Below are 18777 nucleotides of genomic sequence, written 5' to 3'. Positions count from 1 at the left end.
TGTGTGTGTGTGTGTGTCATTGCCCGTCGAATTGGAACCAACTCATAGCTGACCCTCCATCAGGTTTTCAGAGGCTGTAAATCACAGAGATTGCCCACCTTTCTCCCAAGGAGCCACTGTTGGATTTGAACCACCAGAAAGGTGCCACGTTTAGGTTAGCAGCACAACTTTCTATAAACTGTGCCACCATAATGTGTGTATACATATAGACACATAAAGAAGTTTATCTAAAAGAAATGAGCCACCCATAGAGAGGCTGGCAAGTCCTAGATTTGTGGCATGTTGCTGTGGAAATTGACAGATCCAACGTCAGCAGGTAAGGCAGAACCAGAGGTGATGAGTAGATACAAGGTCAAGAGCAAGCAGAAAGCAAGCTAGGTCCATCAGACTTTCTTATATCCTTCATGCAGGCCACAGCCTCAGTGAAAATCCCCTTCAGCTGACTGGCAAATCCCATCAAGGGAATGTTTAGACTACATCAAAGCCTGTCAAAGGAATGACTACATCAGAACTGCCAAACCAGAAAATCAGTAGGCAGCCAAGTTAACACACAGACAACTATCACAAATGCCTACATCATAAATTGTGGAGGTTAAATATATAAAGAGCTTAGTACAGTGCTTAGAACACAGCTGTTTAGTACATGGTAAAATTTTTTTCTGATTCTTTGAAAATAAGATGCTCAGGATTGTGCATACTCATTTACATTTCTCCCAGATTTCAGTGGTAAAAAGCAAAATTTATAGGAAGACAAAGCCCAGGGAAGTCAGTGTTTACGGATGTTTAGCACCCAGGTAGAGGAGAGCAGTCTCCCATCAGTAACTTGGCACATTTGGAGGCAAGAATGTGAGCTGTGGAAAGCCCAGTAGATGCTGTTAGCGACCATTGATTGATGGTGACTTGCAGCGAGCTCATGTTTTGCAGAGTTGAATCGCACTCATTGAGTTGTGAGGTTTGTGACTTTTCAGAAGCAGATCACCAGGCTTGTCTTCTGAGGTACCTCTGGGTAGGTTCAAATTGCGAACCTTTTGGCTTAATTAAGCCCTTAACCATTTCAGTTGGGTACTTAACCCAGTGCCACTTAGGAACTGTAGACATTAGGGAGATTCAAACTAATCAAAGAAGCGTATATGGCAGATTTCTAAAGAAAAAGAAAAAATAAATTGTTGAAGAATCAGAAGCACTCTATTTACAAAAGTAAAAATTCTCTGCTTTCAAGTTGGTTCCAACCCAAGCAACCCCCCCATCGGGTTTCCAAGATAGGAGGAGACTGCTCATCTTTCTCCCTCAGAGCCACTGGTTGAGTTGAACTGCCAGAGATTGAACCCACCCTTGGGTTGCTGGTGCAACTGTCTGCGGCCTTTGTCACCAGAGCTGCCTACTCTGTTTGCACAAAGGTTGTAACTGGCTGAAATGTTTAACAGTTTATGACTGTGACACATCTGTGTTTAACGGCAGCTTAGCATTGGAAAGAAACTATACTGAAGACCTGAAGGCATGCAGTTGAAGGCCACCAGCCACTCCAAGGGAGAAAGATGGGCTGTCTCCTCCTGTACAGTTATCTGCCTCTGAAAACCCACCTGAGGGTGAGCTATGGGTTGGTTCCAAATCTATGGTACATAACAAAAACAATAGTGATGGTCAGGCACCTAACAACAGTGGTGCTTAAGAAGCAGAGGCTGAAGTGTTAGACACAATATTCCCAACTATGAGAGAGAAAAGACTCTAAACTCCTACTCATTGCAAAGCTGATTCTCCAGTGGGTTTTCAGGAGGCTATAAATCAAACGGGAGGAGATTGCCTATCTTTCTACCTTGGGGCTACTGGTGGATTCAACTTTTTAAAGAAAAAGGTAGGACCCTAGGCCGTAAAGAACATCTGGTTGGCTTCAGATTCTTAGCTGGGTTTTTCTTTTCCTTTTTTAATTTTATTGGGAAAAACATATGGGGGGTACAGGGAGGTGAGGGTTGGGGGCAGAGGGTAAGGATGGGTAGGGATAAAAATTGCAGGGGTGCAGTTGCAGAGCTGCACAATTTGGTTGGTGTGGGGAGCAGGTGAAGGAAATGAAAAGGATCCAGTGGGGACCAGATGCTACAGGGGAATGGTAAGCATATTCCAATGGTGATTAAACCAACTGTCTTATTGATTTGGGAACTGGATGCAGACTCTCTGGCTTGTTCATGCTGAACAGGGACGTTGATGTGAAGGGGGAAAGGGAGGACACTTTACCACCTTACTGGTGGGCTTGGGTTAAAGCTGCTTGCCTTCTTGTTCTGTTAGAAGATACTTTCCTATCATTTGCTCCCCTCTGGACTGCAAAGTGTTTTCCCAGGTGGGTCCAGTGGGGATGGCTGGTTGAACCCATAGGCTCCATCCTCCTTTGCTTCCTTAGCTGGCAGTTGTAGTTCCTTTTTGTCACTGGCACTGGGTTCAGGCTTAGGTCTGGAGTAAAACTCAGTGTTAAGGTTGCCTATAGGAAAGGGAGCAAACCCATTCCTCCTTGGGAATCCTTGAATTCCTGTTGTTGAGCTTTGATCTTCACTGAAGACCAATCATCAACTGTTTAACTCTTCAATTATCAATAAGCAGAGGTCTGTAGAATACCACAGTGGCCCTCCTCCAAGCGGACCGCTGCTCCTGCAGCTCACCACGTTGTCTCCTCCTCCGCTGCCATCTTGGATCCCCTTAGTTGGGTTTTCCAGGAAGCTTGAAAAGGAGGTGAGTTACAGGCTATATCCTCAGGGTCAGTCAGGAAAACTGGCGATGCCACTGCCCTTGTTCTTGCTGTTGCTTTTATGATGCTTCCAGGCTGCTCCATCAGCTCCTAACCTAACACCTTTACTCCAGTCCTCCTGGGTCTGATACGGCCCCTCCTTACCAAAATACAAAAGAAACTGCATACATTTTGAGAAAACTCAAAAACCATTTAGGTGCCAATGTTATAAAAAGGAAAAAGTAGGGAGAGGATAGTTAAGATCTTCAGGTGTAAGGAAAAAAAAACACTTGATAGCCCTAACACAATTTGAAAACCCTGTGCTTGATAACCACAGTGTCCAGCATTGTTAACACCCTTCTTTTTTTTTAAAAAAAAAAAAAAAAGAATTTTTTGTTTACTAGCATCTCATCCTTACTGATCATTTTTCTTATTTCTAAAAGCTGGCTTTGTTATAAGCCAGTATATTCTTAGAGTGATTTTCCTCCACCCTTCACACCCTGGTTCACTCAAGGTAGCTGCTGGGTGGCTCTCACACCCCCATCCGGGCTCTTCATCCTGTGGTCCTCCACAGCACATAGCAAGCAACTGGGACAGGCCATGTTTGCACTGAGTCAGATGATCAGCTGTAGAGTGAGATCCAGAAGTCAGTCATAATAAAACCAAAAACAGCTCGTGTGTTTTAATAGTCTGGTTGTGTGCCTTTTCATGGGTAGAGGGTGACAAGGTGACAGCAACAAGTAAGGACAACATGTGAGAATTATTTGATCAGTGTCAGATTAATTTGGACATTTTGATCCTTGTAGGTGAGGGGTTTTTATAAGCTCACCTCAATATTGCACTCCCTCCTTCCCCTTTACAGCTGGCACATATCTAGTCTGAAGAAGGAAGAGAAATGACGCTTTCTGCACAGACTCACAGAACTTCACGTATTAAATCTTAAAATCTTACTGTAAAAAGAGCTAAGGCAGCCCAGAGATGGCCAAATCTGTCCTCTACTTACTCCACAGGGGAGAACTGTCTCAGTAGAACACCCACAATATAGAGCAAGTTCCCACAGTTAGACATGCATTACTTCCCCATGCCCACAATCCTCCACCTAATTCCAAATCCAACAGCTGCCCTACTGCTCTACTGGGTCTGAAAGCCATTGCAACAGCTGCACAAACCTCACAGAACCATACTATAGCCAGACTCCTTAAATGTCACCAAGAAAATGTCTCTGGTTCATTTTTTTAATTTGGGTTCTAACACCTTTTATGTATGCATAGCAAAATAAGAGTCCATGCTTTTCTTCACAAGCAAAAAGAGATTAGAGAAAATACTTTGCAAGGACAGAAAGAGAACCAAGGTATCACTAGGCCATGTGTCAGCTAACATAAGAAGGTGAGATCCTTTTATAGGAAGAGGTGAGGAAAGGGTATGTTTATTTATTGAGAGGGTGGCATTTTGAGTTAACATATCAAAAGGACAAGAGTGTTCTTGTTTATTCATGAAGGAGGAGTCGTCTGAGATTGGTTCCTGTGGGAAGGATTAGGATAATTAAGCACATGAAGTTTTTCTTTCAGTATGGCTGCCACCAGGGTCTTACAGAACATTTGAGGAGCATGTGCAAATGATCAGGTTGGCCTGAGTACACATGACTCAGGAACACTGTGGCTCTATAGATGGCCACATGGTCGTCACAGAACATGCCCTTTCAAGATAGTTTCTCTCAAGATCATAGAAGAGTCACTGGCATGGCACTTGAAATATCTTAATCAGATTTAAAGGTTAAGAGGGAACACCTGTGGGTTCACACTGACGTATTTCAGGGTCTTGTTGCAGGGTGGTAGCAGACTGCAACAGGCAAAGGATTTAAATTTGACAAAGAGATTTTCTTAAAAAGTTTTTTCCTCAAAACTATCCCCTAAAAGGACACTTCTTAAAATATTTTTTAAATTACTTTCTTACCTGTTGCATTACAGATTGTGGGGTTTCATAGGATGTTAATAAGTTATAATTCAAGTTGGCAACATTTTTTCAGAGTACAGGTTTGTTTGTATTTTTGTCAGGGCAACTTCTTAGACTTTTCAGGCATTTCAGACTTAAGCCTTAACTTTAGGTTAGTGTTTAGAAACTCTCAGTCCTGCTGGTAAAGTCATCTCCTCCTCTTCCCCAGTCCTCCAGCAAGTTTGGGTGAGGGTCCCTGGCTCTGTCTGCACAGGGCAGCAGTCCCAGGTCAGCTCTGTCTCACATCATGAAGGAGGTCTCTGGTTCTGCCCTGAGGCTACTGGTGCTATCCAATAGGCTCCAGTCGCCTGGCACAGGAATCCCTGGCCCTGAGGACGTGTGCTGCATTCTCTGCCTCTTCCTGCTGCTGAAACTGCTCAGTTTAAACCTGGTGGAATGTCAAAACTATCCAGTCCACTACTCATAGCTGACCCTCCAGCGGGTTTTCAGAGCCTTGCATCAGAGGACATTTATACTACTAGAGTTCCCTTGTGGATAGACTAGCACACCTTGTTTTTATCTTCCTGCCCAGCCATGTGATAAAGTCAAGGGACATGGCCTAAAAAAGCCCATTTTGAACAGTAGACCCACTGACCCCATACTTAAACTTGTTGTATGCTGTTGAATTGGAACCAACCCATAGCTGACCTTGCAGTGGGTTTTCATAAGCAGTATATCACATGAGAGAAGATTACCCATTCTTCTCCCATACTTAGGGTTGTGTTGATTTTGTATGCACTTAACTTTCTTCTAGGAGTAACAAAGACATCTTTGTTAATAAGCATTTACCTTGAACTTGGGCTCTCAAGAACTAGGACTTTAGGTTCTTGCTCTGCAGTGCACTTCTCGCTTCTACAGTTAGAGGAGTTTCCTTCAAGGAGTTTCTGCTAAAGCTCCTTGTTTAACTTCCTAAAATGAAAATAGATTAGGGGATTTCCCCTTTTTCATCACTGCCGTTTTGTCATCTTTTAATACACCAGTTTTATTTGTGCCAAACCAGATAAGTGCCTGGCTCCTCTGCATTGTCTAATTGTGGACTGAGTCATGGCAGGGGGTGTTTAATAGCCCTGCTTCACCTCCTGAAACTCTGCACCCATAGATGGCACATAGGATCAAAGCATTTCAGTTAGCCAGTTGATTCATTTCCATGGAGACATATATACTGATTGTCACCTGCTAAAGATACGTCTCTAAAATAGCATATTGCTGATATAGATATAGATAGATAGATATGTTTTTTAAACTTCATTGCTCCTATCCTACCCTAAAAGACTTTTTAAAATAATGTACATCCTTGCAGAGTTTTAAGTCAATATCTCAAAATGTCTACCCTGAGGTCAATAGTGGCAGAGGATCAAGTCTGGTATATGTGTAAACATTTTTGCCCATTTGTTTTGGTCAAAACCTTAGAACTGCAGATTTAACATCTTCAGTAAGGGGAAATGCCTTCCATATAGCCTAATTGGCCAAGCTGATCCTCATAATCAAACCCAGCAGCCAAAACTGGCTGGCTTTCTGTCAAATAAAATCTGGCTCAATCTGTTAAAAAATAATAAGATGACATTAATAGTCTTCCCTCTGACAACACCTCTTTTGAATGTTAATAATAATTCTAAGACAGAAAGGTAGTTGGCAGTTAAATCAGTAGACGATGAGCCATGATGCCTCATGTGAGCTGGCATTCGTATAAGAGTCCCTTGGAAACCTCCAGTTGTCCTGTGTAATGTGATGCCCACGGTTAGATTTGGAGTGGGTCCAGTGTCAGTCATTTGACTGCTTCTCACTGAGGGTCCACGCTCATCGCCATCCTGGCAGAACTGACTCATGGCAGACCCTTCAGAGGGATTTCTGAGGCTGTGAATCACACAGAAGGAGATTGCTTGTCTTTCTCCTGCTTGAGCGGATCCAAACTGCTGAGAGAGGATCCATCTCTGAGTTAGCAGTGCAGTTTCCTGAGGACTGCGCCACCAGAGGGTTCACAAGAAGCTTGCTTTCTCTCTGCCATATTTTTAACTTTCACATTTCTGTTTTCTAGATAATTAGAGAAGCAAGTTACTTCTGCAAGTGATTACTAACCTCATCTTCTCCAAGTTCTTTTAGCTATGATTACAGGAAGGTTACACTAAGCAACCATGTTCCTGAACTCGTGGTCCTTGATGCCAGGGAAACAAATTGTAGTTAGGACTGTATTGTATTAATGGTCGTGTAACCCAAAATAAACTCCTGGTCTACCAGATGCTGCTGGTTTACATAATATTGTGGTACAAAAAGAAAGGCATGCACTGTATTATCCCACAAAAAAAAAATATCAAAGTCACAAGACAGAGACCATCAAAAGAAAAATTTGAGCAAGATGTAATCAAACATTTTCACTGAACTTTGCCTTATGTTTTGGTTAAGGGATATTTGAAGGTAAATAAAGAATAACTTGTCTCAGATTATTTCTTTTGCTTACTTGGGTTTAATTTGGTTTTTTCCTGTTGTTTTTTTAAATTTTTTATTATTATTTTTTATGTGTGTACTGTCAAATCAGATCTGACTGGTACAGGAGGCGATTGTTCCTCCTTCTTCAGCAGAGCAGCTGGTGGATTTGAACTGCGCATCTCTGTGGTTGCAGTGCAGCTTCTTGCCAGTAGGCCACCAGAGCTCGGCCCTGGTTTGTTTTTTTTTAAGGTTGAAGTAAAGGCCATTGATTTAAGTCTTTTCTAATCACAATATTGCGTGCTAAATTCTGCTTTTGCTTCATCGCATTTTGTTAGGTTCTGCTTTCCTACCTTTCAAAATAGATTCTCGTTTCCCTTTTGATTTTTTTTTCTTTAACTTGTAGATTATTTCTAATTGTACTATTTACTTTGCAAATATTTGGGGCTTTCCCACGTATCTTTGTTCCTGCTTTCTATTTTAATTCCTTTGTAGTCAGAGAACATACATACCTTGTATGCATTGAATCTTTTTACATTTGAGACTGATTATATGGGCCGGAGAATGTTTCTTGTACACTTGACAAGAATGTGCAGATTGTTACTTGGTAGTAGTTGTGCCATCTAGTCTAGTCAGAACTGACTCATAGCTGATCCTCCAGTGGGTTTCAGAGGCACTAAATCACCTGGGAGGAGATTGTGCAACCTTCTCCCGAGATGCAGCTGGTACATTCAAACTGCATGCCTTTGGGATTACAGTAGTTTCTTACTACTAGGCCATCGTAGAGTGTTTTAGAAATGTCATGTCAAGTTAGTTGGTTTGTTCCTTTACTGACTTGTCTACTTGTTCTATTATTTAGAGGGGAATTTTAAAATTTCTGATTATAATTGTCTATCTTTTTCTAGAGCTATTAGTTTTTGCTTAACCTATTTTGAAGCTCTGTAATTAGGGGTTGTAAAAAGAATATAAGCAGCATGGGGGTGGCCGAGTATAATTTCTACTAACTTTACAAAGGCATCCATATCCACAGTATAAGAATCAGTTTTAATTGATTCCTACAAGATCAGACGTGGTTCACCAGCCTCTACTAATTCCAACAACAGCAGTCTACTGCTCTGTTGTTGTGTGCCTTCAAGTGAGAACCAACTCAAAGTTAACCCATCAGCAGTTTTTCTGAGACAGTAAATTGCACAGGAGATTACCCACTGGCAGAGACTAGCCAATCACCTTGTGAATAGGCCAACGCACCATATTTGCATATTCACATGTGGCAAAGTCAAAAGAAAGCCATTTTGAACAATAAACTCTTGAACGCTACAGGGAAAAATGTTTAAGATAATATGTTCTCTCTTTTGTTTTGAGGTTGTTTTTATAATTAACAATATTTCTATAAAATAACACAAATAGCAGCCTAAATAGTTCTTAAATTTTATATTTTGTGTTTTAACCAACTTTATAAAAATATCTTGAGAACAGCTGCATCCACCGATTTTAATTATGTGATTATATCTTTGCCCATTCTTTTCTTTCCTTTATTTTCTGAATAACCTCTACTCTTCACATAAAATTTATCCTGCTTATATTCTGTTCACAGCTCATTAGGCAAGATTTCTTGCCTCCTGTTTGGGTGTGCTTCCTTTATGGGAAACATCCTACTGTTATAGAGGCTCTCAAGATGCTGGCTTATGGCTTCTTTTACTTCTTCATCCTCCAATAGTAGGGTTGTTGTTGTTGTTGTTGTTAAGTGTCATCCAGTCGTAGGCAACTCATAACAACCCTATGAATGGAAGTCCTCGACATTTGCATGCATGACTTTCATCCTTTCTCCAGGTTCATAGGTTTTCCGGAGGCAAGCTATTTACGGAAGTGGATGCCTCTCCTGCTTCCAAGCTTGTTTCAACCAGGGAGCACCACCAGACACTGTCCACTGTGGGTAACTGTTATCGCATTTGACACAGCGACCACAAGTTACCTCTGTACAGCAAGTGGACATACCAGGGCTATACAACCTAGAAGCCTGTTTGAACAAAAATTATGAAAAACAGGTCTTAGGGCTATAGATTAGAGTCACCCACCTTTGGCTTGGTAGCATCGCTTTTGGTCCGATAGTGTATCATCTCAAAGTAATACCAATTTATTGAATGCTGGAACATTATAATACCATTTCCAAATACCATCCTGATGCTGCCACAGTAGACTTGGCTACCAATTTCACCTGAGCAGGATTATATGTCCTCTTGATAAATGAACCCTTTCATCCTTCAGTCAACCATGTCTTTAGTTTTGGTGTGCCTATCTAGATGTTGTTGTTGTTGTTGTTGTTAGGTGCCATCAAGTCTAGTGCAACTCGTATGATCCTGTGAACAGAAGATATGAACCCTATTCTATCCTGTGCCATCCTCACAATTTCTGACATACAAGAGCCCATTGCAGCAGTCATCATGTCAATCCATGACCTTCAAATGGACAAGCTTAGAAAGAAATTGGAGCACACTATCCTCTCCTCTCTGCATTTTTTTTCATCTTCAAAACTTTTTTCCATTTTATATTGGTTTGCTTACAAAGTTCATATATATTATATTGTGCTTAATGCTATGCATCATTTTACATTGTGTTTCATATAATCATTTCCATTCATTATGTTTTGTAAAATTAATCTTCATTGAACTATGCCCAACATTACCCTGTCTTTTCAGATCCCTGATGGATCTCTCTCTGCAGTTCTTTAATTTAGCAACATTATTTTGAGGTTATTCCATTACTAAGTGTAAGACCTACATAGGGTTTTGTTGTATGAGTATACCACAATTTATGTAATCTTTCTTTTTTTTAAAAAAAAAAGGTTTTATTTTTCCAGTCTTGTGCTATTATGAACAAAGATGCAAAGCCTATCCTTGTTTTATTTCGTTGTTTATTGTTTTTTACCTTCGAGTTGGAATCGACCCAGAGTGTTGACCCTCCAGCGAGTTTTCAGAGACAGTTAATCCTAAGAGGGCAGATTGCAGTGTTTTCTCCTGTGGAGCAGCAAGTGGGTTCAAACCACAAAGTTTTGGGTTGTCAACGCAACTCCTTATACATATATAAATTCTCACATATATCACAGAATAAATTCCTAAAAGTATAATTGCTTTATCAAAGGGTTTATGCTTCGGAATTTTTTAAAAATTTCATTTATATTATTGTTAAAAATATATATAGCAAAACATACTAATTTAGCACTTTCAAAATACACAACTTAGTGATATTTATTACATTCTTTGAGTTGTAGAACCATCCTTACCCTCATTTTCTGAATTATTCCTTCCTCATTAACATAAAAGAGCTCTAGTGGCTTAGTGGTAAGGAATTTTGCTGCCAACTTAATTTTACATAGTTTTAATCCACCAGTTTCTCTGCATGAAAAAGATGGGCATTCTTCTCCACTTTGATTTACTGCCTCTAAAAACTCACTGGAGGGTCAGCTATGGGTTGGTTCTGACTTGATGGTATGCACAACAACAATAAACTATTTTTTAGTTTTAAAAAGACTTCAGAGGATATTTTTGGTTTAAAACGTCAAGATTATTTTAGGTCGTTTCATTTCACCCTCCATGCTACCAAAAAGCCTTGAGTCCATGGGAACTTTAAATTCTGTTCTCTATTTCCCCCCTTCTGATCAATATTCTTCTATGAAATATTTTACCAAAATGTTCAATATTGATAACTACGTACCATCCGGTTCTTTTTGTCTCATCATGAAGGAGGCAATTAGTCATACTTCCCATGTGTTCCTCCTATTTCTGACTCTCATTCTGTTGTTACAGATGAATAGAAACCAATTGATGAGTCTTAGATGGCTGCTTGCAGGCTTTTAAAATCTTGGGCACTACTGAACAAATTAGGAGGTGAAACAGAATCACTTAAAATCTATATGCGACCAATTAACTGGGATGCCCAATGAAACTATGACCCTGAGCTTCCAAACCAAGGAACCAAATGTTTGATTGTACACACTTGCTTTATTTTTTTCTCTCTTATTGAGATTTTAATGAAAGTTTACGGAAAACTTGGACTTCCATTCATTCATTGTTGCTCATTTTCCTCCCTACCCCTCCCCAGGTTCACTTTTCTCTTTAAGTAGATTCTTTCATGCACACCCCTGTTTATCGTGGCTTTGTTCACAATAGCAAGGAGATGGAAACAACATAAGTGCCCATCAACAAATGAATGAATAGAGAAGCTGTGGTATATTCACACAATGGAATACTAATTTGCATTGAAAAGTGAGGAACTCATGCAATGTTATTCAAAATGGGTGACTCTGGGGGACATTATGCTGAATGAAGTATCCCAGTTACAAAAAGGACAAATACTGCATGGTGCCACTGTTGTAAAACAGGACTGACCTTGGGGTTGGGGAGAGACTGAGAAAGATGGGTTCAGTAATGTATACTGCACTGAAACAGATGAGGGAGAAAACTGTTTAAAAGGGATATGTGATTAGGTATTTTTGTCAGGACGGGAGTCTAGAGCGAAGGCTACATAGTGGAGTGGACCTGGGGGAGAGTTTGTAAAACAATGAAAGAATTTTTCTTTTACTTTTCCAAGAGGGTAGTGTTCTGAGGGGGGTGGTTGGGAGGGGAGAAAAGTACAACAATGAATGAATGGAAATCCAAAGTCTCTATAAATTTTTACTGAAATTAATAATAAATTTATAAATTAAAAAAATTTAAGTTAGAGTAAGGAAGGCAATGGATTTATAACTGCTCATGCTAATAAGACTATATCATGGCATGGAGGAGGAATAGTTGAACTGTATCCATATTTACAATATTCTTCTTACCAAAACCATTTATGGAAAATAGGAACTGCACTGGAAGATGTATCTCTGAATTGGAAATGATCATATTGTTAATATTTCTAGCCTTAAACTTAAAATGTTATATTGTTCAAAATTATTTGTTTAAATTTTCCCTCTTTTAACAACTGGGATCTAGAGGGAAGAGAAAAGACCAAAATTATTGGGGCAGCTATTGCTGCCAATTTAGGGCCTGTGTCAGGAAAAGCAAGTCTTACTCATAAACAATGCCACCCAAAGGTAATAAAGGAGGTCAGAATTGCTTCCACTGTGGAAAGCTGGGCCACTTCAGTTGACAGTGTCACAGATGAGAGCCACAGATAGGCAAGGGAGTACAGAGGAAGCTCCCATTCACTTGCTTTAAGTGTGGATCTGAAAGACACATGGCCAGGAGTGGCCCACATCAGGTCCTCGTGACTGACAGGCCCCAGCTCCCAGCTGGAAACAAAGGAGGACCCTTCAACTATTCAGATTCTCCCAGAAGAGCCATGAGTGAGCATTAACATTACTGGTAAGTATATTCATTTTCTCCTGGACACAAGAGCCTCTTATTTGGTCCTAAAAGCCTTCTGAGGTCCCAACTCTTCTCACTATTTCTTAGTTGTTGGAATTGACAGAAAACCTCATAAGCAGTTCCTTACTTCACCTCTGCCTTGCATACGGACTTCCGAGCTCTAAAACAGCCCAGTGGTAGATGAAATTTGGTCCAGGACTTAAGAACAATAAATGACATAGTTGAGCCTCAAAAAAAACCTGGATTCACTATATTACATTTGAGAAGTCCATCAGACATGTAAGTGTGTTGTTGTATTGTTGATTGCCATCAAGTTGAGCACGATTTATAGTGACCCTATGAACAAAAGGTCTGAAGCCTTTCTATAACTACTGTCATTGATCAAAATTCATAGTGTTTCTAGATACATGTTGTTTAGGAAGTGGATGCCACTCCTGCTTCCAAATGTAAATGTAGATAGCTAAAATTAAATTCTGTATTTGTTTTTGAAGCTCATAGGAAATGTTTATATTGAAAAGATCATTTAGCACTTATTAAAATAAATTATTAATAATAATTTACTAATAAACTATTAACACTTTAAAAAAATATTTCATTATTGCATGATTCCCTCCATCCTTCCACCCCTAGTCCATTTTGCTGTGTACCTCTCATTCTGGAATGTTGTCATGCAGATAATACCTAATCATAAATTTCTTTTAGATAGTTCTTTCCCTTATCTGTTTCAATGCCATGTTCATTATTTGTCTCCTCTTTTCTTAGTTTTCCCTCAACCCCCATGTCAGTCCTGTTTTATAACAGTGGCATTATGCAGTATTTGTCCTTTTGTGACTGGGATACTTCATTCAGCATAATGTCCTCCAGAGTCATCCATTTTGTATAGTATTTTATGAGTTCCTTGTTTTTCAGTACTGCATAGTATTCCAATTATGTGAATATATCACAGCTTCTCTAGCCATTCATTTGTTGATAGGCATTTGGATTGCTTCCATCTCTTTGCTGTTGTGAACAATGCAGCAATAAACATGGATGTGCAAATCTGTTTGGGTGGCAGTTCTGATTTATTTAGGGTATATTCTCAGTACTGTAATTGTTGGGTCAAATGTTATTTTTATTTCCAACTTTTTTTTATTATTCAAAATTTATTGATAGAAACAGACGTCTTCAAGTACAACACTGAACAAAACAGAGAGAATGGGCTGGAATGCTGACACAGGGGACTTCACCTGCAGTTACATATCTTCACTGAGAACTAGCATCATGCGTTCTGAAATCACAGATTGGGTTATAATTGCTTCCAATATATAAAATACTTTAGAAAGATTATTGATTATTTAACTATCTACTAACAAAGCACTTCCAGAAACTTACTCTTTTTTAAAAAAATCAGAATTTACAGTTTGAAATTCAAATTGGTTTAAAAATTGATCCGATCCTGCAGTCTGACAAAGAGAAAAAAGCTGTAACTAGTGTTATGGGGAAGGAAGTACCTGCTCCCCCTTCTGACCCCCAAACAGGTGCAGAAAATACAATCTTTCTGTATGAACAAGAGCACATCTAAAACTCGTCCTAGAAAATACTTTTCCTAGACTATAAAAATACTAAGCGGAATATAAAAATTTCAGCATGTACAACAAAAGGACTATAGCAGACAAATATTTGAAAACAGATAGAAAACTATCTTGTAAATTTCCAACTTTTTGAGAAAGCACCATACTGCCTTCCATAGTGGTTGCATCATTTTACACTCCCACCAACAGTGAATAAGGATTCCAATTTCTTCATAACCTCACCAGCATTTATTGTTTGCTGCTCTGTTGAACTTTGCTATTGTTACTGGGGTGAGATGATATCTCAGAGTTGTTTTGCTTTGCGTTTCTCTTAGGACTAGGGATTTTGAACATTTCTTTATGTGTTTGTTCACCATCTGAATGTCTTTGGTGAAGTGTCTGTTCATATCCTGTACCCATTTTATGACTGGGTTATTTGTGGAGAAGACACACTTGCTTTTGAAATATTGATTACCAGATTGCTTTCCAGAAGTGGTACTGATTTACACTCTTAAAGCATTCTATGAGAGTATATATTTCTCTGTAAGTTTTTAAACATTTTTCTTGCTTGGGCTTTTGAAATAACAGTGGAAAAAATATCTTATCCACCACCCATTCTTTTCCCCCTCCCTTTCTTGTGTACCATCAAATCAGATCTGACTAGCACAGGAGGAAATTGCCCTTCTTTCTCCAGAGGATCACCTTCAAGATAGCAGCACAGGTTCTTGCCACTAGGCCAACAGAGCTCCCTAAGAATACTTCATCAGAGTCACTTTTATAAGAAATGTGTGTCACACCAGGTGGTCACTGCATCCATTTCCTAGTGAACTAAGAACAGATGACTGGATTCTCTTTTTATTCATGATTTTACTCAATTAGTCTATAGACTTAACTGTGCTTAAGTCCCCACCCTGAGAAACTCAGTCACCGAGGAAGTCACAGAAAAGAAGGAACTGTGATACAGTATGCATGGTTACACATGGTTAGAGAAAATTGAATGCTGGAACAAGGAAAAGTGTCGGCAGATGTCCTGTGAGTGTTGTCAAACAAAGACTCTGGATCTGGTTAAACTTGATGTTGAGTGGAACCCAGGAAGCTGCCCTTGTGGAAAGTAGGAAGTCGGGCTGTGCCTGGCAGCCCCGAAGCAGAATGTGAGAGATGGAAGCTTATCTGCAGGTCGAGGTCCACACCTCCTTGCAGAATCGCCGGCTGCCTGCAGGCTGTGTGCGCCTGTGATTGGAGGGATGCTGCGGCTTGGAATAATGAACACGGTAGTGTCGGCAGAGGTGATTGGCCCGGCCCTGCTGCAGTGAGAATGCAGCCTAGATGCTTGGGTTCTCGGCCTGAGTGATGATCATTAGTTGAGCGAGAACAGCTGAATAATTGGGAGATGGAAGTTGCTGCTGCTCCCGGAGAGGTCTGTTCGGCTATTGCATTTTCCTTTTTTTTTTCCCCCTGTTCTTTAAAGACAAACACCTGATCATCATCCATCTGCAAAAGTGAGTTTTTATTGAAGAGGCTGCAGCTGCTCTCTTCTTGCCAGCTCCCTGGAGAGGCTCACAGAGGGAGCTGCTTCTCGGGCATGGCACGACAGCAGTGCCAGCAGATTTGAAAGCGCAGGAACAGCCATTGTATGCAGTTTCCAGCCTTAGGACACCCCAGGCTAGCTTCCAAAAAGCTGGAGACCCTTGGTATTGTGGTCACATCCCTCCTCCCAAGTGAACAGTCACCACCGGCGGCGGTTGGAGGGAGCTGTGATGTTGCAGATGCTGTGGCATTTTCTGTCTAGCTTTCTCCCTAGGGCTGGGTGCCAGGGCTCCAGAGAGGGGACAGATAACGAAGTCAGAGGCACCCAAGCTCCTGCTCAAGGAGACCAGGTGTCAAGCTTTTTGGGAAAACAAAACGGAAGGGCTGAAGCCACAGACAAGAGACCCACCATTTTGCTAGTGGTCGGACCTGCGGAGCAGTTTCCTAAGGTAATGACATCTTCCAGAGAACCTCCTAGTTTAGGAACTGGTCTGGGATCATTTTCCTGTAAAAATCAGGGTGTGGGGAGGAAAGGAAGACTTTACAACAAATTATATTGGCATTGGACGTAGGAGAGAATTCCACATCTCTCTGTGGACACTGTAAAACTTACCTATCCTGTTATGACCAACCTAGAATGGTCAGTGAGGAATGGAGAGTTGAATCCAATAGAGGATTTTATCAGTCTGACCTCAGGAAACCACGTTAAGGGACAAACTTTAAAGTGCGGGTGACAACAGAGTGTCTGGCTCAGAGTGAAGCCAGTGGAGGAAAGCCTCTGTATGGGAGTCCAGAAGGTCAGCCTCCCCTTGTCAGGGCCTGCAGAGGACCAGCCTTATTTTTCAGTTCCAGGCGAATGAAAAAGGGAGGGGAGCTGGGTCAGAGGAGAGTGACCACAGCCACTGCAGTCACCACTGTGCTGAGGACCAGGGCCTCTGTTCATCCTTGGGCTCTGTTTTCTCATCCAGTGTTCACAAGAACCAAGGTAAGTGGTTATACTCCCATTTCACAGATGAGGAAACTGAGGCTTGGAAAAGTTAACTAAATTGCCCAGAGTAAAGCAATTAAGGAACAGAACTGAGATTTGACTCCAGATCCACCTGGTACTGCCTTGTTTTCTCTTAAGAAAGCAGTTTTTTGTGTGATAAGTGCTGGGAGTCAGAAGTGAGACAGCTGTTTGGCTGCACACTCTCTGACCTTATTCACCTCCTGCTTCTATCTCAGGATGCAGATCAACTGGGGAGAAAAAGATTCTACCTGTTTCTGACACATAGTGGATACGTAGAAATGTTTATAGACTTGAGTAGCTATATTTAGAAAAGAAATTGTCGGGTTCCTATCCCCAATAGGGAGACACTTTTGGTACAAAAACTTTTGTGGGCATTTAGTCTGTAGTGTCTCCTTCTGGTTGGCAAAGGTCTTATTAGCATCCACATGAGAACCATGGGGTGCATCTTAGTGTGCTACTTACTAGAGAGTGTCAACCTTTTGACGGTATTTTTTTAAAAAAAAAAGGCAGGAAATGGTGGTGTACCCTTTATCTTTTGATCTGCTTGCCTTGTGACCTCAACTAACAGGCTCCTTTTTAAAATCACCTACTTTTTACTTTTAATAATTAACTGTGCCATTTCCCAGGCTCTTCCTTGCACCTCTTGCCAGCTTAGGTTCCCAGGGGCTGCCTTGCATTAGGACTTGCTGTTCTCAACAGCTGATTTTCTGGACTGCAGGATCCAGAGCCCACAGAGAGGGGAGAGGATCTGAACCCAAGACCCACCATTTCTGCTTCAGCTCCCCAAGAGAGAAATGAATCAGAGGTCTGGGACTTAGGGAACCTCTGCTAATTTTAATTTAGGTTTTAGCTACTCAAGCAGGGAAGATTGGTTTGAAGCAAGAAAGAAGGCTTATTAGGGGCAGCCTGAGCTCTTTCAAAGCCAATAAACCAAAGTAGTGGTTTAGGAATGTGTGTGCAGCAGGCATCCTTGTCCAGTGCAAGATCTCTGAGGACGTTTGTAATATGTGATCATGGCTGGTCTGACTTGGCGCCACCTGGCTGTTTCTCTCAGGAAGAGGGGTCCAGAATACCCCAGGCGCCTCACCAAGAAGCTCACTCTGGTTCTCAGGCTTCTCAGTTTCCCACAAACACTACTTTGTTTTGATCTCACTTCGCCTGCTTAAATATGACTGCTAGTGAGTCCAGTTCCTGTGAGCTTTATTCTAGGAACTGTTCCAGTCCTTCCCTTTATCTTTGTTTTACAGTTAATCTGCAGTTGCAGAAGAAAGCCATTTCTCTGGAGTAGGAGGTGCCCTCAAGCCTTCAAATCCTGAGGGGCTGTCTTCTGAGAAGCACAGAGAATTTTGCTCAGTGTCTAATTGCCAAGTGTAGGCAGGTTTCAATGGAAACCGGCTCCACTGGGCTGTCATGACAACCTGATCATCAAATGGCACTGTGGCCACAACAGCAAATGAGGTTTGTGAGCCTGACAGGTGGGTGGGGCTTGAGCTGCCGGATGCTGGCAAGGTTCCTTCACATATTAATGCTGCAGGCTGGGCCTGAGTCATTGCAGAGGAGGGGGAGAATGCTTTATTACCTAATGCTACCCTCCCAGAGACACGATACCTGCCCTCTTCTTACTCATACGATTCTGGCATTTACAGGAAACACCTGGTTTTGGCATGTAACAGTGGTAGAACAAGGAACACTTACTGTTGTATTAACTAGTAGATCTGTGGGTGAAAAGATGCTTGTAAGAGAAGCTGACATCTTAGAGATTAAACGAAACCCAATACCCCTCCATTCTAAGGAACCTAGAATTGCTGTCATTTCCGAATACTAGCTGTTAGAGGGAGAGACATCAGAGGAAAGGAAACAAAAGTAGATCTGGGTCACAAATTGGAATAAAGGCAAGAGGGAGAGAGTCAGTGTATTCTGTCCAGATCTTGGAGAGCTGGTGTGAAACTTCAGGCATGGAACAGGAGCCCTGCTCTCATCATCTTCCTTACTGTATTTCTAATCTACAGCTTCAGAAGCTGTAACAGAAATATTGCTGTTTTTTTAGCTCAAGCTAAAAAGTTTGCTCAGGTTGCTCCTTTCCTACATACATACAAGTCACCTTGCAATATGAGGTATTGACTGCTTGGTGTAATTCCCAGTAGCTGGCATCCAAGCATTCTTTGGGAGCTAAGCTCTAAAGTCTCTTTGGGGGAGTGTTGGTCCTTGGTACTG

At 41.1% G+C, this 18777-nt stretch overlaps 1 protein-coding gene across 4 annotated transcripts in view; it reads left to right on the top strand.

The window, feature by feature from the left end:
• SLC25A25 (solute carrier family 25 (mitochondrial carrier; phosphate carrier), member 25) overlaps window positions 1-18777 on the top strand; it is a 39892-nt gene that overhangs the window by 8174 nt on the left and 12941 nt on the right. For 2 of the 4 annotated variants that reach the window (XM_006892517.1, XM_006892516.1), the window contains exon 1: window positions 15393-16003. The exons of the other annotated variants lie outside the window; for them this stretch is intronic. In XM_006892517.1, the coding sequence (XP_006892579.1) occupies window positions 15785-16003 (219 nt within the window). In that variant the 5' untranslated portion in view covers window positions 15393-15784. Of the gene's footprint in view, window positions 1-15392; window positions 16004-18777 lie in introns of those variants that run through there. 4 annotated transcript variants of the gene reach the window in all.

This window comes from Elephantulus edwardii, unplaced genomic scaffold (genome assembly GCF_000299155.1).
Source record: "Elephantulus edwardii isolate Elephantulus edwardi_28Jun2011 unplaced genomic scaffold, EleEdw1.0 scaffold00116, whole genome shotgun sequence".
Classification (NCBI taxonomy): Eukaryota; Metazoa; Chordata; class Mammalia; order Macroscelidea; family Macroscelididae; genus Elephantulus; species Elephantulus edwardii.
Note: the sequence above shows the minus strand (reverse complement) of the source record. Positions and strands in the feature narration are given on the sequence as shown.